This window comes from Nannizzia gypsea, genomic scaffold (genome assembly GCF_000150975.2).
Source record: "Nannizzia gypsea CBS 118893 supercont1.7 genomic scaffold, whole genome shotgun sequence".
NCBI lineage: Eukaryota > Fungi > Ascomycota > Eurotiomycetes > Onygenales > Arthrodermataceae > Nannizzia > Nannizzia gypsea.
The window spans coordinates 1,378,045-1,394,874 of NW_003345195.1; the positions used below are offsets into that span (position 1 = coordinate 1,378,045).

General features: G+C 51.2%; 5 protein-coding genes across 5 annotated transcripts; 2 read left to right on the forward strand and 3 right to left on the reverse strand.

Annotated features, from left to right (window-relative positions):
* Positions 1–285: 285 nt before the first annotated feature.
* MGYG_07829 (hypothetical protein) lies at positions 286–783 on the reverse strand (the record flags this gene model as incomplete). Its single annotated transcript, XM_003170538.1, has 2 exons — positions 286–442; positions 551–783. 2 exons carry the CDS (start codon positions 781–783, stop codon positions 286–288), a joined length of 390 nt encoding a protein of 129 aa, XP_003170586.1.
* Positions 784–3,235: 2,452 nt separating this feature from the next.
* MGYG_07830 (hypothetical protein) lies at positions 3,236–3,905 on the reverse strand (the record flags this gene model as incomplete). The annotated part of the gene is made up of 2 exons (XM_003170539.1): positions 3,236–3,788; positions 3,859–3,905. 2 exons carry the CDS (start codon positions 3,903–3,905, stop codon positions 3,236–3,238), a joined length of 600 nt encoding a protein of 199 aa, XP_003170587.1.
* Positions 3,906–4,139: 234 nt separating this feature from the next.
* Positions 4,140–7,808, forward strand: MGYG_07831 (cell division control protein 25; the record flags this gene model as incomplete). Its single annotated transcript, XM_003170540.1, has 4 exons — positions 4,140–4,197; positions 4,264–7,142; positions 7,204–7,420; positions 7,477–7,808. The coding sequence occupies 4 exons, from the start codon at positions 4,140–4,142 to the stop codon at positions 7,806–7,808; spliced, it is 3,486 nt and encodes a 1,161-aa protein (XP_003170588.1).
* A 3,596-nt stretch (positions 7,809–11,404) lies between these two features.
* Positions 11,405–13,012, reverse strand: MGYG_07832 (hypothetical protein; the record flags this gene model as incomplete). Its single annotated transcript, XM_003170541.1, has 2 exons — positions 11,405–12,094; positions 12,152–13,012. The coding sequence occupies 2 exons, from the start codon at positions 13,010–13,012 to the stop codon at positions 11,405–11,407; spliced, it is 1,551 nt and encodes a 516-aa protein (XP_003170589.1).
* Positions 13,013–14,721: 1,709 nt separating this feature from the next.
* On the forward strand, positions 14,722–16,651 carry MGYG_07833 (fatty-acid-CoA ligase; the record flags this gene model as incomplete). The annotated part of the gene is made up of 2 exons (XM_003170542.1): positions 14,722–16,317; positions 16,388–16,651. 2 exons carry the CDS (start codon positions 14,722–14,724, stop codon positions 16,649–16,651), a joined length of 1,860 nt encoding a protein of 619 aa, XP_003170590.1.
* Between the last annotated feature and the right edge of the window lie 179 nt (positions 16,652–16,830).

Here is a 16,830-nt window from a genome sequence, read left to right on the forward strand (position 1 = left end):
ACCCTTTTCTTTTCCTGTCTTTTCTTTTTCCACCTTTTTCCCTTGGGAAGAAAACAAACAAACAAACCAAGTTCGACCAGCAAGCCACAGCCACTTTTCGTCCTTTTGCATCGGTCTTTTTTCTTGCTTACCGGTAACGTAAGGACAGGGACCCCCCTTCCCACCGTTGGGAGTCTTACCATATTTTTTCACACTTTTACACGCTTATACACATTTTTACAGACTACCAGTAAAAGTAAAATAAAACAGCCCACACGACCAATAGTAAAATACGGCCGATACGGCTTATAGTACAAGGTCACCGCCAGAAAGTCCCAGGCCGATCGATCGCCTCATTTCTTCTTCTTTCTTGTCCTTCATCACATCACCACCAGCTTCATTGATATCTTCTTCATCGTCATCATCTTCTATCTCTGTCTGCTTCAATGGTAAAGACTGCCTTCTGTTCAGTATACTCTACTCTGCTCTACTTTAATATTCTACTTCCTCTCTGCTCTACTTCTCTTGTTTACTGTTGTCTAAGAAGTAAACGGCTTACTGACTTTCTTACGGTACCGGTGGGGTCGACTTCCCGCCTCGGGCCTCCCCTAGCCTTTTTCTTTGGGGTTCGTTCCTCCTGGGGGGGCCCTTTTCCCCCCTGGGCGAGCCGGCTTGCTTGGCCTCCTTGAAGCTGCCGGGTCGGCCTCTTTTCCTGGCTGGTTCTGCTCCTGCGTCTTCTTTCCGGGGCTGGTTCCTCTTCGTGTCGACTGTCCGTTCGGTGTTTATCTTCATCTCACCGCCCATCTACCAATCCATGCATGCATATACATATGCCTTATCGACGGCAGCAGCCAGGGGGAGGGTGCACACGCACATACCGACCGACATATGTATATACCTTGCTTAAAAGCACTTTCTTCACCTCAACGGTACCTTACTTATACACTGACAACGGACGGGAACGTCGAACACCAACCACCGAACCATGCAGGATCCGAGGGGGTACCCCCTAGCGACTTGTCCCCCCCTGAAATTAAATATGACACTCGTCATACCACTTGATAATTCGCCTTCGCGTCTCCCTCGTCTTTTCATCTCGACTCGACTTTCACCCACACACTCGGGGCATTGGCACATAAAAGGACTGCCAGCGCAGGTTAGAGGGGCATGTTTCGCCCCTCCCTTCCCTCCCTCAGCTCATCTGGTGGGATAAATAATATATCAAAGGGGAAAAGAAAGTGCAGCATCTGTGACAAGTCAGATCTGAGCCCCTCCACTAACTCACTGCTCACCTTACTTTCTGCTCTTTGACGATGGAGTAGGAGTGAGTGTATACAGTTTAAGTACTTTGACTCTGCCACTGACTCTCGATCGGGCCCTCCATTCATTACTTACCTGAGTTAGGGGGAGGGAGGGGACGCCGTTTCAGCAGGGAAACCTCGCTACTTGACGACCTAACCTAGTTTGAGAGGAGGAAGTGAACCCCTTCGAGAACTACTGGTGCTGCTTCTTGCATTTCCAACCGGACTGGACCGTACCGACGATACGGGCCGTAACTATACGTACACACCTACTTGTGTGTACTATTTTATTTACCTGACTTATATTCACTTAACTAATTATCATTACCTGGTGGGCTGATGGAGATGGAGACGGGAGTCTAGATGTGCAGCTCCGGTGGGGGGCCAGGCGGTGTGTTAGTCGTAGGAGCAGACAGATGTTGGTGTTGACGATGTTGATGTTGATGTTGATGTCGATGTCGATGTCCATGCTGGTGATAGAAAAGTAGAGACCGCCTCTTCTGATTCTTCACATTCAATTGAGTTTCTCCTGCAGTCACGGAAGAAAGAGATGACGATAAATAAGAAGCGTTCGGACATGGAGATGAGAGATGGTCAAGGAGGACTTCCCTGCCGACCAAGTAAATAGTCGACCAGATCCCAACACTCAGCTCGTGACTCGTCTTTCCCCTTTCAGGCCATAATCGTCAACGACTACGGAGCAGTTTTAAGTAGTCGAGTGGGCATAGTAGAAATCAGGTACTCCGTAAACTTGGTGATATATCTTCCCTTCCCTTGTCCCTCATCCCTCGTCCTATCCCATCCCATCCCATCTTAATCATTTAGTATTATTATCGTATCGCCCTTTTTCGTCTTCTTTTCTTTTCTTCCCTTTCTTTTTCTTTTCCTTCTTTCTTTTTTTGCCCTTTTTGCTCGCTTGCTTTCTTTTTCATCGTAAATCTCTTCTCCTTAGCCTGTGGCGTGTGGCTACCCACCTTCAATTTCACGATGCGCATCTCTGCTCTCCCTCTCCCTCTTTTCTTCTTCCTCTCTCTCTTTATTCCTTCCTTTCGCCTCTGCTATGTAGGGCAGTCGTTGTATGTGCTGGCGCAGGTCGGTCACTAAGGCTGAAGGTGGCGAGCAGAGTCAAGCAGTTCAAGCCAAACCCACCAACCAGGGACGAGGGAAGCGCAAATCTCCCAGCCGGACGGTCCTTGATGCTCTCCTTCATCTTTCCTGTTCCTGGATATGTATGTCCGAATGTATGTATGTATGCTGTAGTGTAGCCAGCATGCATGTATGTATGTTGCCTCCCTGAGCGAGCAGAACAAGTCAGACGGAGTCAAGAGTCGATATTCCTTGAAGCAAACATGACAAGTGGCATATCTCAAAAGTACGCATCACTTTTTCTCCCTTCAGCCTTTTTTTTCAGCCTTCCGAATGATTCTCTGGATAGACGTTTCATACACCCACCCCTAAGTAGTTAGGTCGTAAACGAGTCGAATATGTTATGCATGTTCATACCTCTACATATATACATACACTTCCCGTGCATAACTCTTCCCTGCGGCAAAGGGCGGCAGAGGATCGAGCACCACCGGCCTAAAACTCTTGCTCCTCCAGCTAAGCCCTTAGCAGTTACTTGGTTATACCTGCTAAACCCTTAACTGACTTGAACTAAACGCTATCTATAACTTACATCCCTGCCTTGTCCATGGGCAAGTCATGCCCGTCGCTCCCACTCCTGGGGTCTGGCCGCCCACCTAAGCGAGCGATCTCTGCTGGCTCTGTCTCTCGCCTGTCTGACTGACTCTCTGGCTGTGTCTCTGTCTGCCCATGCCTGTACTTAGTTGGCTCTCCTTCCATCTCGCCGTCTCCTCCTCTCCCCTTCCCAATCTTCACTATCTTCACTACTATCTTGTCGTCTTCTTGCTTGCTTCTTCTTCTTCATCATCTCCCAAGGCAGATTTGCTTACCTAAGCTTGCCCCTTTCGCTGGGTCTCCACCTCTTTTCCTCTTTCTGTTTGCACTTCTTGCTTTCGCTCTCGCTCGCTCTTCTTCCGCTTTGGGTAAAGTCCAGAACTCGCCAACCTCGACTTTCTGTTCTCTCGCTCGACTTCACCTCCTCGACCACCAACAACAACCACCACAGCCACCACAGCACAGCGACGACGACCGCCATCTCGATCGAACAGCTTGCTCCACCTGCTGCCGGCGTCGATTTCTCGCGGCTTTCGTCTTTCGCTACCCGGGATACTCCGCACATCTTGGGGCCGTTGGGCGCACGATCCGCTTGTTGGACGGGTAGGGGACTTCCTGGACTCCGGGCCCGGGCCTGAAACATCTCCGACGAACCACCCACAGACAGAGGGACAGCCAAAAAGTCCGTCAAAGGCTGCCTTGGACCAGATCAACCCCCTTTCTCGCCTCTCGCCGGTCATCCTCTCTGGTCCTCGCTGGTCCTCGCTGCCTCTCCCATACTCGCTCTCCACGGCACATCCCGGTTCGACAGGAGACAGAAAGATATGGCTTGAGGACGAGCCCGTCAAGCGAAGCAACAATAAACGACCGGACAAGACTGACTGAACGACGGACTGACCACTCTCGGTACACACAGTGCCTTCCTTGGCCGCCTCGACGAATCATGCGCACTTCCTGCTTCCACATACAACACCAACGTTAAGGGCCTCCCCGTCTTGCTACCAGCCTCGACCTTTGTCTTCCGCTGGTCTACTCGCTCTGCAGACAGCCTCTTGTGTCTCGCCGGGACAGAGACGACACAGTCGAACGCAGCTCGAGGTATTCTGGATCGACCTTTTGTTCTTTCGTCCTTTCTCCCAGTTCTTTTTACTACTGTTATTATCATCACCCTGAGCGGCCATGGCTGCTCGCGATGGCTACTCCAGCCAGGGCGCTGCTGGTGCGGCGAATGACGATGGTCTGTACCAAAATTTACTTCCTCTTCTTCCGGTTCTACCCACGTCGTATTAACCGCATTTCACAGGCTACGTATCACCAACAGAGGCGCCTCCGGCTCTCTATGTTAGAGCTCTGTACAAGTACACCTCAGACGACCACACCAGCCTTAGCTTCGAGCAAGGCGACATTATTCAGGTGCTGAATCAGCTCGAGACCGGCTGGTGGGACGGTGTGATTGGTGATGTCCGTGGCTGGTTCCCAAGTAACTACTGCGCTGTCGTTCCTGGGCCCGAGGCTCTCAACGAGCACGCCGGTGATGCCAGTGCCGAATCTGGCGCAGACGATGACTACGAGGACGACGTTGACGGCCTTGACACTACCCTGAGAGACGACGACCTGCCTATTGAAAGCAATGGAGCAGACGGCGGCGAGCCCGAAGAGGCCGCCTTCTGGATCCCCCAGGCCACCGCAGACGGGCGCCTGTTCTACTACAACACATTGACCGGCTACAGCACAATGGAACTTCCCCTGGAGACGCCGACTTCCGTCAACGAGTCTGGCCCTCGGGACCGTACAAACGTCTACGTGCCCGAACACACCAGGCTGCCACCTGAGATGATGGCCCGTGGCATCGATCGCTACGAAGATGACTATGATGGCTCTGCCTCAGAGGCTGAAGGTGACTCCCTCTTAATGGCATCGCAGCGCCGACATTCGTTCATTTCTGATGGCGTCTCTCCTGCTACATCCTTAGGTTCCGTCAATCCTTCACCAATCACCAAACACTATGATCTCAAATCAGCTTATCCTCCCCATTTCGTTGCAAACGGTGGAAACGCTGGCATGGACTCTATCCCTATCATGGGCACTCCCATGTCCACCCACTCGAACGCGACTGATCGATCTCTGCCCTTTGGCATCTCAACCTCTATCCCTCGCTATTTCCTGGATGACTCCACCGCTCCTCATCCTACCTGGAACTCGCTCGTCAGCAACATGCGAGATGCAATTGAGGCGTATCGACAGGCCATCATCGAAGGTCGGCGGTCAGAGTACGTTCGCAGGGCCGAGGATGTGTCCGATCACCTGCGGATGCTTCTCGCGGCAGGCTCCGATACTACAGATAACCACTCGGGCAACCCGTCAATCATCTCTACAAACAAGGCGCTATACCCGCATTTCCGCGATATGATGTCCAAATTCTCCAAGCTCGTCCTATCCTCACATATTGCCGCGGCTGACTGGCCGGGACCAGACTCTGCGACCAAATGTCTCCATGAAGCCGAGGGCGTTCTACAGGGCGTTTACGGCTACGTCGAAGTGGCCAAGCAGCAGCGAGGAGACGATATCCGCCGTCTGACACCTGGCTTTGTCGCCGGCAGCACTTCTGGCGGTCACTGGCAGAACAACAACCTCGCTCGAAGGGATCCAACGTCTTTCCTCGAGCATGACTCTGAGTCTCACCGCACTCCGTCGGTCTCGCTTGACTCAAAGCTTCTAGAGCGAATCGAAGAGCTTCGCAAGATGCTAGCTGTCAGCTCCCGCAGGCTAGAAGAGCAGCTCTCATCCTTCAAGGGTAAAATTGTTACGCCAAAAAGCCATGCCGAGATTGGCGACGCTGTATGTGAAGCTGGCGTGCCGATAGTCGAAAACTTTCGCCCGTGGGTGGCGCTCATCGAGTCTATCGACTTGTCACACTTTGGCTCTGATCTCCAGAACCCGCAATTAGCGGACTTCAGCGTTCAGAAGCAGCGCGTGTACGACAGCATCTCGGACCTCGTTATGAGCTGCCAGCACATCTCTGCTCCGCTAGGCGACGAGTGGGCCGAGATCAGGGGCGATTCGCTTGAGACTCGTCTAAATAATACCCGCATGATGTCAAGGCAGCTCACTAATTGCGTTCAACAGATTGGATTCTCGTTGACCTTACTATTGGAACAAGCTCCACAACAACAAATACAAAATGGAGATGGATATAACAAATCTGCTCCCAAGGTACGCAAGAGTCCGCCATCATCTATTGGCATACCTTCCAGCTATGGCGTGGGCGATGACCATGATAAGCCACCACGGTCTCTGGATAAGGCGCAGCGGTTCTTTGGCCAACCCGTGCCGAGGGAGCCGACTTCTGCCAGAGAACCCGAGGAAACACCGTGGTTCCTGAAACTCGACCATGAGGCCGAGGTGTTTTACGACGTCAAGGGTGACGTGCAGCAGCTCAAGTGCGGTACGCTGGCAGGACTAGTTGAACAGCTTACCCGCCATGACAAGCTTGATCCCTCCTTCAAGGATACCTTCCTTCTCACATACCGGTCCTTCACCACGGCTTCGGAGCTTTTTGAGATGGTGGTACATCGCTTCACACTCCAGCCTCCCTACGGCCTGACCAAAGCAGAGCTACAAATCTGGACCGAACAAAAGCAAATACCCATCCGGATCCGTGTCGTCAACATCCTCAAGAGTTGGTTCGAGAACTTCTGGATGGAACCAAATGATGAGGCAAACACACATTTACTTGGCCGTATACACTCCTTCGTTACCGAGGCAGTTGCATCGACTAAGACGCCTGGCGCGCAACAACTAGTCAGTTTGATAGAGCAACGCCTACGTGGAGAAGAAACTACCGCCAAACGCCTGGTACCCACCATTAGCTCCAATGCACCCACTCCCATCACACCCAAGAACATGAGGAGGATCAAGTTCTTGGATATCGACCCAACGGAGTTTGCGCGCCAGTTGACTATCATCGAGTCGCGGCTGTATGCTAAGATTAAGCCTACGGAGTGTTTGAATAAGACCTGGCAGAAAAAGGCTGGACCAGGCGAGGCCGAGCCGGCGCCGAACGTCAAGGCTCTTATTCTACATTCTAACCAGCTTACCAACTGGGTGGCTGAGATGATTTTGACCCAGTCGGACGTCAGGAGACGAGTCGTCGTTATCAAACACTTTGTCTCCGTTGCTGATGTAAGTTGATTTATCTTCTTACCCCCTTAACACATAAAAATTATGCTAACAAATTTGATAGAAATGCCGACAACTTAACAATTATTCTACTTTGACATCTATTATCTCTGCGCTTGGCACCGCGCCAATCCATCGACTGGCTCGTACATGGGCGCAAGTCAGCCAGAGAACCGCTGGAACCCTCGAGATGATCCGCAAACTCATGGCTAGCACAAAGAACTTTGGCGAATACCGTGAAACCCTTCACCTAGCCAATCCCCCTTGCATTCCTTTCTTCGGTAACGACAATTTCCTATTTTTTTTTATCGGCGCAGAGCCACTAACACACGCACAGGTGTCTACCTAACGGATCTTACCTTCATCGAAGACGGCATTCCCTCACTCACTCAATCCGATCTAATCAACTTCAACAAACGCACCAAGACCGCGGAGGTGATCCGCGATATCCAGCAGTACCAGAATGCGCCTTACCAGCTCATTCCCGTGCCGGAGCTGCAGGAGTACGTGCTGAATAATATGCAGGCTGCAGGCGATGTGCACGACATGTACGACCGCAGTCTTGAAATCGAACCCCGAGAAAGGGAAGACGAGAAAATCGCAAGGTATGGTAAACACTACTACGACCCATCGGTCGTTGCACTCTCCCTGACGGTTGGCATACATTGATCGTGCCATGACATGCCGTCCTCTTCCCCAAGCCCTCCCAAGCCCTCCCCCCCCCGGAACTCCCTCTCAGCCTTCACTTCCTACACTTTTCTTTTCTTTTTGTTTTTCTCATCGTACTTTTCCTATCCTTTCCTATCGTCAACGCCAACCCAGTTTCCTGTACCGACTTCCCTCCCTCGATTCACCTCCATTTTGTCTCGCAACATCCGTTATGCGGGTGTTCTTGTGTGGTTTTTTTTTGCTTCTTCCTTCCTTGCTGCGATGCGCCCTCTGGGATGCCGCACGTGCTGCCATCCTGGTCGTTTGGAAGCGCTGCCCAAGACCTTTTTATAAGCAGTTGTGGCTCAGGCGATGCATCGACTCCCCAGCCCCAGCCCCAGAAGCCAACGCGAAGGGAAACGGCAGTCGAGGCCCCTGCCCGCCCTGGACAGCCAGCCAGCACAAAGGAAACAACCAGAGAGCAAGAGAAAAAAAGCAAATGCGACATGCGACAAGCACAGTTACACACTACCTTCGGAGCAAATAATTGCAAAAGCAGAAAGCAGAAGCAGCACCGAGCTATGATGGATGATGTGAAAAATTAAGAGGGATAAAAAGAAAAGAAAAAAGAAAAAAGAAAGCGCGCAAGAAACGCAAAAGTCAGCCTAGCTGATCGTTATTACATCGACATGGCCAGGATTATCTCACGCTTCGAAGACGTGCTGCTCCTCTCTGCTGCTTGCTGCCTAATTGCTTCCCCCCCTCCCCTCCCTCCCATACTCCTCCTTCCTATTCCTATTCGCTCCTATACCTTCTATTCGCTCTCCGTGATTGTGGATTAACCTTCAGATGGGGATTTTCGTTCGTGGCTTTGTTGTTTTCCAGCGCATTTTACGATTTGATTGACCTGCCTGAAAGAATTAACCAATCAGCTAATGATTCCCCGTTTTCTCAATGTAGACTGCTCACTGAGTCAGGGTTCTTGTAGCCTGAATGACCCAAGCAAAGCAAAGCGAAACCCAAAAGCAAATGGGGGAAAAAAGAAACACTTCCTCTGGTCCCGGGGAGCTGAGATGAGGAGCCGCTGGTCCAACCAGCCTAAGATGCTCATCTTAGCTCGGAGCTCCCCTTGCCAGGCGCTTGCGGATGCCCCGCCGCAGCCGGGCATAACATCGCATCGATGTTATTTTGACGGAGGAAGTGGCTTCTTACTCGTTCCCGCTTGACTGGATGGTATGCGCTGCGCTGCATGAATGCGGGTATGTCGGTTATGGAGTATGGCGTGCATGAACACGGCTTGCAGCCGCAGCCGTAATCATACATACGTCTCCCCTCGTCTAGCCCAGCTAGCCAGCCAGCCAGGTAGCCTCCGGGACGCTCTTCCGCCGCATCTCAAGTCACCCACCGATCTCCCACTTCCGCCGCTGCCGTACCAAATAGGCACATGTGCTTGAACGACTATGACCAAATCTAGCAATAGCAACCGCAGCGTGAGTATGAGAAACACTTTTAACCTAGCCACTCTCAATTGGGCGCGCGACCAGTCCCACCTCACCCACCCATCCATCCATCCATCTATTCATTCTCCATCTCAATCCGCGAAGCCTCAACGGCTGGGTGATAAGAGATGGCCGATATACGAAAGCTCCAGGTCCCATCGATCACCCACATACGACCCGGGACACCGTTGACGCAAGTTATTTCTTTTCTTTTCGTCCTGCGGTTACCACGTGGCGGGGACCAGACTAGAATATCCCCAGTGTCTCTCACTTAACCGAAAGAAGTATTATATGTCCGAATTTACAATGACAGCGCAGGCACCAAATAGCACGGTTGCCCCTTTATCCATCCCTTACTTACTTCTCACTGCCATACTTATCAATATGCCTGATGAAAATGCAAGTAATGATGAAAGGTTTACTTGAATGAAGTCACTCCCTTGCTTGTTCCTTTTCGTTTTTTTCACCTTCCCACCATTACTCATTATCGAATACGAGCTTATTATTGTCTCGCCCCACAAGAAGAGAAGACTGCTACTTATCTCATGTACAGCTTTTTTTTCCCTTATCTTTTTTCTATTTTTATGCTTCTGTCAAGTGTCCAACGATAGCCTATCGGTGACATGTACCTGCTTTAGGCTTTGCTCTTCATTTTTATCTTTTTTCACCTTTTACTTCATGTCTTAAACCACTCGCACCGACCACTTGCATACATCTTCTCTGGGGTCTCTTTTTTTTTTTCAAATACTCGATCACCTCTTTCCTTTTTGCACCAATATAGAAGCTCAACTGGCTATACGATAACAAGTGACAGTGGCACATGTTCAGGAACCGGGATTTGCATTTCATACATACCTGATATACCTCTATTTCCTTTTTGTTTTGTCTCTTGCATATTTCCTTTATCTTATGCAGTGTACTCATATCGGCTATTAAATATCTACACGCCCGCCCATGTTAACTATGTGTAATATAGTGTGAAGCGGGGAGAGAAATATCGATACATCAACTTGTCTACAGAGCCTGTTCCCAGTCCCTAATTAATGAATCATCAAACTAAAGAGGCAGGGTACGAAAGCGAAAAAAACCCGCCCTTAACGACGAGTGTAAGTACACATAAAAGTAACTCTGTGCCTCCCTCCCTCCCGGTCCCGCCTGTCACCGTCAACTCTACTCCGTGCACATGAAAGTATGTATATACATACGTAAGTACCTAGTTACCTCTGCGCACCAAAGGCCTTTAAAAAGAAAAGAAAAGAAACCAAACCCAAAAAACAACCCTCCCTCCGCCGCACCTCGACAGCAAGCCAAGATACTGCGATGCACGTGTATTTAGAACTGGTCGTTATGGAACAGGGATCCTGCCTCGGATCGCGCGGCTCGTCCTTGTCCTTGTCCTTGCCTCCGGGGATGCAGGCGCATTAAGGGGCTTGGAGCGCAGAGGACCTTGACAGCGGCCTGTGAGTAAGTTAAGCAAGCGAAGATAACCCTAGAGCGGGCGAAGTGCCTAGTTCAGCCGGAAGCTGAAAAGTGGCATGATTTCTCCCGCGGTTTGGGTTATCTGGGTGTTTCCCTTTTATGGCGGCGAACGCGGTGGGTTTTTGAAGCCTGTACTCCGTAACTAACTAAGTGAGTATAGGTAGGTACTTGGTAAACTAGTTTAGGTAGTTGGTTAGTTAGTAGATAGTTACGTAGGAGTTCATGGGAGGCGGGGCGGGTCGGACAAAGGGAGGTTTGGGGGAGGATACGGGGAACTCATGGAGATGGCGGGTTTCGTAGGTCAAGAACGGCCAGTATCTTCGTCCTCATCTCTTTATAGTACCAGTACCACCTTGTGCTCCGTAGATCTTCATGGAGCGATTAATTAATGAATGGTGGAGTGAAAGAAGTAGAAGTAGAAGTGGCAGAAGTAGCAAAGCCGACGTTTTTGCTTAGTCAGCAACCACCAGCCACAACTCGCAACATCCGAAATAACGACGAAAGGACGTTGTAGACAGTTTAAGGTGGGACAGGCGACGGTGACAGGCAGGCCGGAGACGGCGATGGCGATGGCGATGGCGATAGCTTTCACATGGTAACAAGATATAATTACAGTTATAAGCAGATGTATATACACGTCTAGCAGTTTTCGCCCATGACAACATCAGACTGCACCCCGTCGTTAGGTCCTCCAACCGACTGGACGATGAACTTGCTGCCAGCCTTCTGCAGCTCCATCCTCGTCTCAAAGCCATTTTTCGGCACATTAGCTATCTCACTGTGCTCGCCAGAGTCCGAGACAGAGAAAATCTTCCACGACTCTACGTCCGTCGCGCCGTTCCAGCTCACATAAAACACCACCGCGCCGTTCGGATCGGCACCGCAGGCCTTTACGCTCGGTTTCGTCTTGGGTGTGCCAACCCAGGCGCTGCGGTAGGCGCGGTAGCAGTTGGTGACGCCGTCGTTGCCGAAACGGGCGTCCATTACGACGGCGCCGTTGGCATCGTACTCCTCTACGATGGGGATGGCGCCCTGGCCCATCAGGACGTGGTCGTTGCCAAGCACCTGGTAGCTCCCCTGGCCCCGAGAGACGACAGGCCGCTCGGAGTTCCATACCATGCGGTTCAAAGTGACTTTCTTGGCGTTGAGATCGAGATCGAGGACCAGACCGGTTGTCGGTTTGGTTTCATTGGCAGGCGTGAAGTCGGCGTTGTCGTTGTTGTGTGTAGTCAGCGTGATCTTGTCCACGGTGTGGGATTCGACCCTGACTTCATGCTGGTAACAGAAGTTGGCGCCGGGGCCTAGCTCGAAGTCACCTCCATCAATGCCCTAGAGACAGATTGTTAGTTACATATCAGGCTGGAGGTCCAGAGAACTTGTACTTACGTTGAGGCGCCAGACAATCTCGCCTTCCTTGGAGATGAGGAAGATGTTGCAGGAGTACCGAGAAGAGACGATATAAGAGTCTCCGGATTTGAAGACGGAGTTGACATGGACGTAGTTCCATGGGTTTTTGGGCGAAGTTCCAGTTCCCTCAATTGGCTTAAGGGAGAAAGTGACAGGGATCTCATCAATGTGCTCAGCGGCATTCCAGCGGAAGAGGACTTCGTTGGTCTTGATGTCCATTTCCAAAAAGCCTCCGTCGACAACCCAGCCCTTCTCAGGCCCGCCAACAGCACGGAGATCTGCCTCAGTGACATTGACAACAGTCACAACGATGGTTCCTTGGTCCGTGATCTGGCCTTCGTGGTTGTCCATGTATGATGGGAACGTCATGGGCTCATAAATCGTCTTGTAGTATTCGTTATCACCACCGGGCAGAATCACCTCGTGGATCTTCTCATACGAGCTGTCGAAGATGCTCATAGATCCCAGTCCGAATCCAGTCTCGTTCACGAACCCGAACCAGCTAACCAGCACTGGCTTCCCGTCAAGAAGCTGAGGCTTGAAGCCATATGTGCTCGCGTCTTCCGGTCCCTTCCAGACAACCTGGCCATTGTCCTCGAGGATAGCTGGATGTCCAATGTTTCGGGCCTTATCTCTCGGGCTTATGAAGATATAGCCCGGTTCCGTCTGGCCTTTCTTCGTCACATTGAAAAACGGCGTCTGGATATCCGTACTCTGGAACGTCTGCACCGGCCAGAGGGTTTCCTGGGGTGGTGACTGTGCAGATACAGATGCTGTACCAAGGTAGGTGGTCAGCAGAGTAGCCAGACAGGAGATGCTTAGGGGGTTGAAGCGCGGCATCTTGGGCCTTCTCTCGTCTTTTCACGTACGGATTTAACTGGAATTCTTTGTTTCCAGTACAATTATACGTAGGCAAGGAGGCCTGTAGGGGAATATGGATGGTATATATAAAGAATGTCTGCTCCATGGTGGCATGCTACCCTGCCTGTATTTCAGGCATAAACAACACCGGAGTTGCTCATGCATTCTCGTCCGATGCCGAGTTAGAGCGTCGATCAGTTTGAGGTTCATCGCTGCCGATGCCTTACCCCGGCCGAAAAGCTCGAAACGGGTCGATCCCGGCCTCTACTCTGCCTCATATCAAACCCCGGCCCCGCAAGGTCTTGTGGCAGAACATGGCGATCTTAATACAGTAGAACATTATTGACAATGTTTGCTCGTATGGCTTCAAACATGCCCGGGGCCACCTCAATCAGCCTCTAATTAACGGAGAGTTGGCTCCAGAACACTCAAACGAGCAAATGTCCAGCCTGCCGCGTCCATCAGCTCAGCTCGTTTCGATAACACTGACATCAACGTAGGCACATTACATATGAGCTGGCTCAAGCAGTTATTATATCAACTGCAGGATCTATATAAATTTAAACAGCACATCCCCCTGTCCCAACGTCAGCCAAGCTTCCCGCCGTTAGCCTCTTCTGCATGAATTCCTAGCATTCCAGGGGCTCCGTGGTTTTCGTGCTCCTTCTCAGCCACCCTTCGTATCGCTGAATATGAAAACCAGATTCGGACTTGCGTCTTTACTAATCAACTAGCTAACAACTGGTTAGCAAACTTGGCCTTGACTACTTCTCTATTATTACTCCGTATAAAAGAAACAGTTCGTCCCTCCTGTTCGGCCAAGTGGTTCATCGTCTTCTTGGTTCTCGGCATTTGGAATCAAGGAGGCAGTGAACTAGTTATAGGGGCCGGGACGATTAACCGGCACTTTACGTGGAGTGTTGGCGGGCTTTGCAATATCGTATTCAGCACAGCCGAGCAAGCCAGAGGCCGAAATCAAGTTAACTACGAGTGTGAGGTACTGTTACCTGAGGTTTACCTCCAACATACCTGATGTGAATATTTTGAACCTGAGGGAACTGCATGATTTACGGTTAAACAAAAATATCCATTGGCTAGAAGCTTAATGATGAATCAAATAATAACTCGCGTCGTTATTGATATACCTTGCGAAAATTTCTCCTGAGTCCTTCACCTTGATACCCAGAGACTGGACATGCAAGAATGCCTTGTCCAGGTTAGGCCTTATGGGTGCTTCTCAACAGATATCTGTAGCTCCCCTGAAGGTCTGCAGGTTTGAACGTGAACTACGGCATTGAATAAAACCATGAACAAAAGAGGTTTTAACCAAGGAGGCGAGCATGTATTCGAACAGGCCTCGGTAGTTATCAAATGACCGAGAAAACTAAGAAGCACAAATGAAGCTCAATGAGTTAATGTTGGCATGCTGCTGTCCTTGGAGTGCCATAGCCTGTTATTGTGCTAACCCGGGTACCTCGTTATCAGTCCTTATCAATGTGAACACTGGAGTCGGCCAAGCAATACCTGGTTATCGAAATAGTTACATACGTGGCTTTCATGCTACTTCTCAAGAGCCAACCTCGTATCGCTGGTCCAGGAGCAGAACGCATCTCGCAACCTTGCACTTATTACGATTGCATATTGATATAGCGCTTGCTATAACTATCAAAAGTTAACCGTCTAATAACATGGACGACTTGCTGGCTCTCGTCGAGGGTGGCCCTGCGCTCAAGCCGACGATCAACTCACTCTGGACAGCCCTGCACCAGCGTGCCAGCATACAGCCAGACAGACTGGCCCTGCTGAGCCCCCGGCAGCCTGGAAACTTGCTCGAAGGACTCGTCCGGCCTAGAGGAAGGAGAGATGAGAGTGGCAGCCGCGATGCCCTCATGCGTAGCCTCAAGCGAGCAGCCACACCGGCGTACATGCTCAGCTACCTGCTATCGTGGGTTCTGCCGGCGCCTGATACAGAGACAGACTACCTCAGATGGTCCTTTGCAGAGCTCCAACGTGCAACAATTCGTCTAGCTTCTTTTCTGCGTCGTCGTGGTGTGAAGCCAGGGGCGACAGGCGCCTTCTTCACCCCGGTCTGCGCAGAATGGGCGTTGATGCTGTCTGTGTCTGCGTACAGTCGCTACACGGGTGTGACGCTCGACCGGAAGACGCTCGCGCCTGGTAATGAGCACGACCTGCGAGTACATATGAACACACTAAGCCCGTCTTTCATTATCGTTACTACGGTAGAGGAAGCGCTGCATCTTGCTGGACAGACAGATGTAGCACTCGGGATCTGCTTGGAGAACTTCGCGACGCCTGCTCCGGAGGGCTGGCTGAGCATGGCAGATATTGCAGCATCCTCATATGAAGAGGAAGAGGAAGAAGAAGTAGAAGAAGCAGAAGAAGTGGAAGAAAAGAGAGAAAGTGACAGGACAGCCTTCGTTGTGTTTACTAGTGGCTCGTCCGGCATACCCAAGGGCTGCCCAGTGTCCGCCAGCCAAATTCTATCTCTTCTCGGAGCTGTGTCCAAGCAGATGCCTCTCCTACCAACTCCTATGACTCTTGTCTCGGGCACATGCTTCCGGTCGCTCTGCACAGCCATCACACTGATGTCCTGGGCCTCAGGCAACGCCGCCGTCATGGACGCCAGCAACGAGGCGACAGCTGAGACGAAGCTCGCTGGGCTGCAAACATGCCGACCTGCCTTTGCCTCCGTAACCGTCACGGCGCTCTCCTCTATTGCCCGTAGCCCAAACTACACCGCCGACGCCATCAGGTCGGTCCGCTTCGTCCATCTCATCGGCTCAACTATGACCGCGTCGGTCCTCCGAAGGGCCAAGAAGACGTTCCCTCACGCAACGATCCTGCCCAGCTTTGGCATGTCAGAGGCCGCAAAGACAGTGACCTGGGAAGCTGCCGGAGGTGTGCCATCCGTTGACAAGATACCTACATGGCACGGCATCGCCGCCTCAGGCAAGGTGGCTCCCGGCGAAAGGCTCAAGGTCGTTGATATAGACGGTAACGTTGCACGCCGTAATCATGTTGGTGCGTTACACCTGAGCGGCGACTCAGTTATCGGTGGTTACTTGGGTGGTGCCAATTCTGCTGCCTTTTACGTAGGAGACGACGGCCACCACTGGTTCGTCTCTGGGGACGATGCCGTGATTGATGACCAAGGCCTTCTCTATGTCCTCGGTCGAAGTGAGTATACTCTCAGGCGCGACAGCAAGCTCATCCTCCCCTGTATCGTTGAAAATTTTCTCGAGACGCAATTCGAAGGGTCCTCGGTAAGCAGCACCCGCCCTCCCCCCCAAGTTATCTAGTTATCAATGGCTGGTTGCTGACCTGTAGCTATAGGCTGCCGTAGTGAATATCACCACCAGCAACGGTGATAGGGGTTTATTTGCTGTCTTAGAGCACGCTGTCCCTGCCCCTGCATCCGCTGCTGTTCAAGAACTTGTCGCTCAAAAGCTTGGCTTGGAATACCGTGTCGAAGGTGCTGTGAGCCTCAATGAGCTAGGATTCGAGAAGTGGCCGCTGACCTCGGGAGAAAAAGTCGCCTACCGTGATTTACGGCTCGCCATTGAGGAATTTCTCACTTCCAAGACGGCAAATTTATGATTGATTGCCTTTGGCCACTGATCTCTACGAACAAGAAAGCCTGACAATTCCACTGTGACTCAACGGGGCAACCGCACGACTAGGTATTTACAATTCCATGAAACTACTACGAAAACCAGACCTGTCTACATCGAATTATAACAAGCATGGCACGAAAATTCGCTATTAATACTACTACT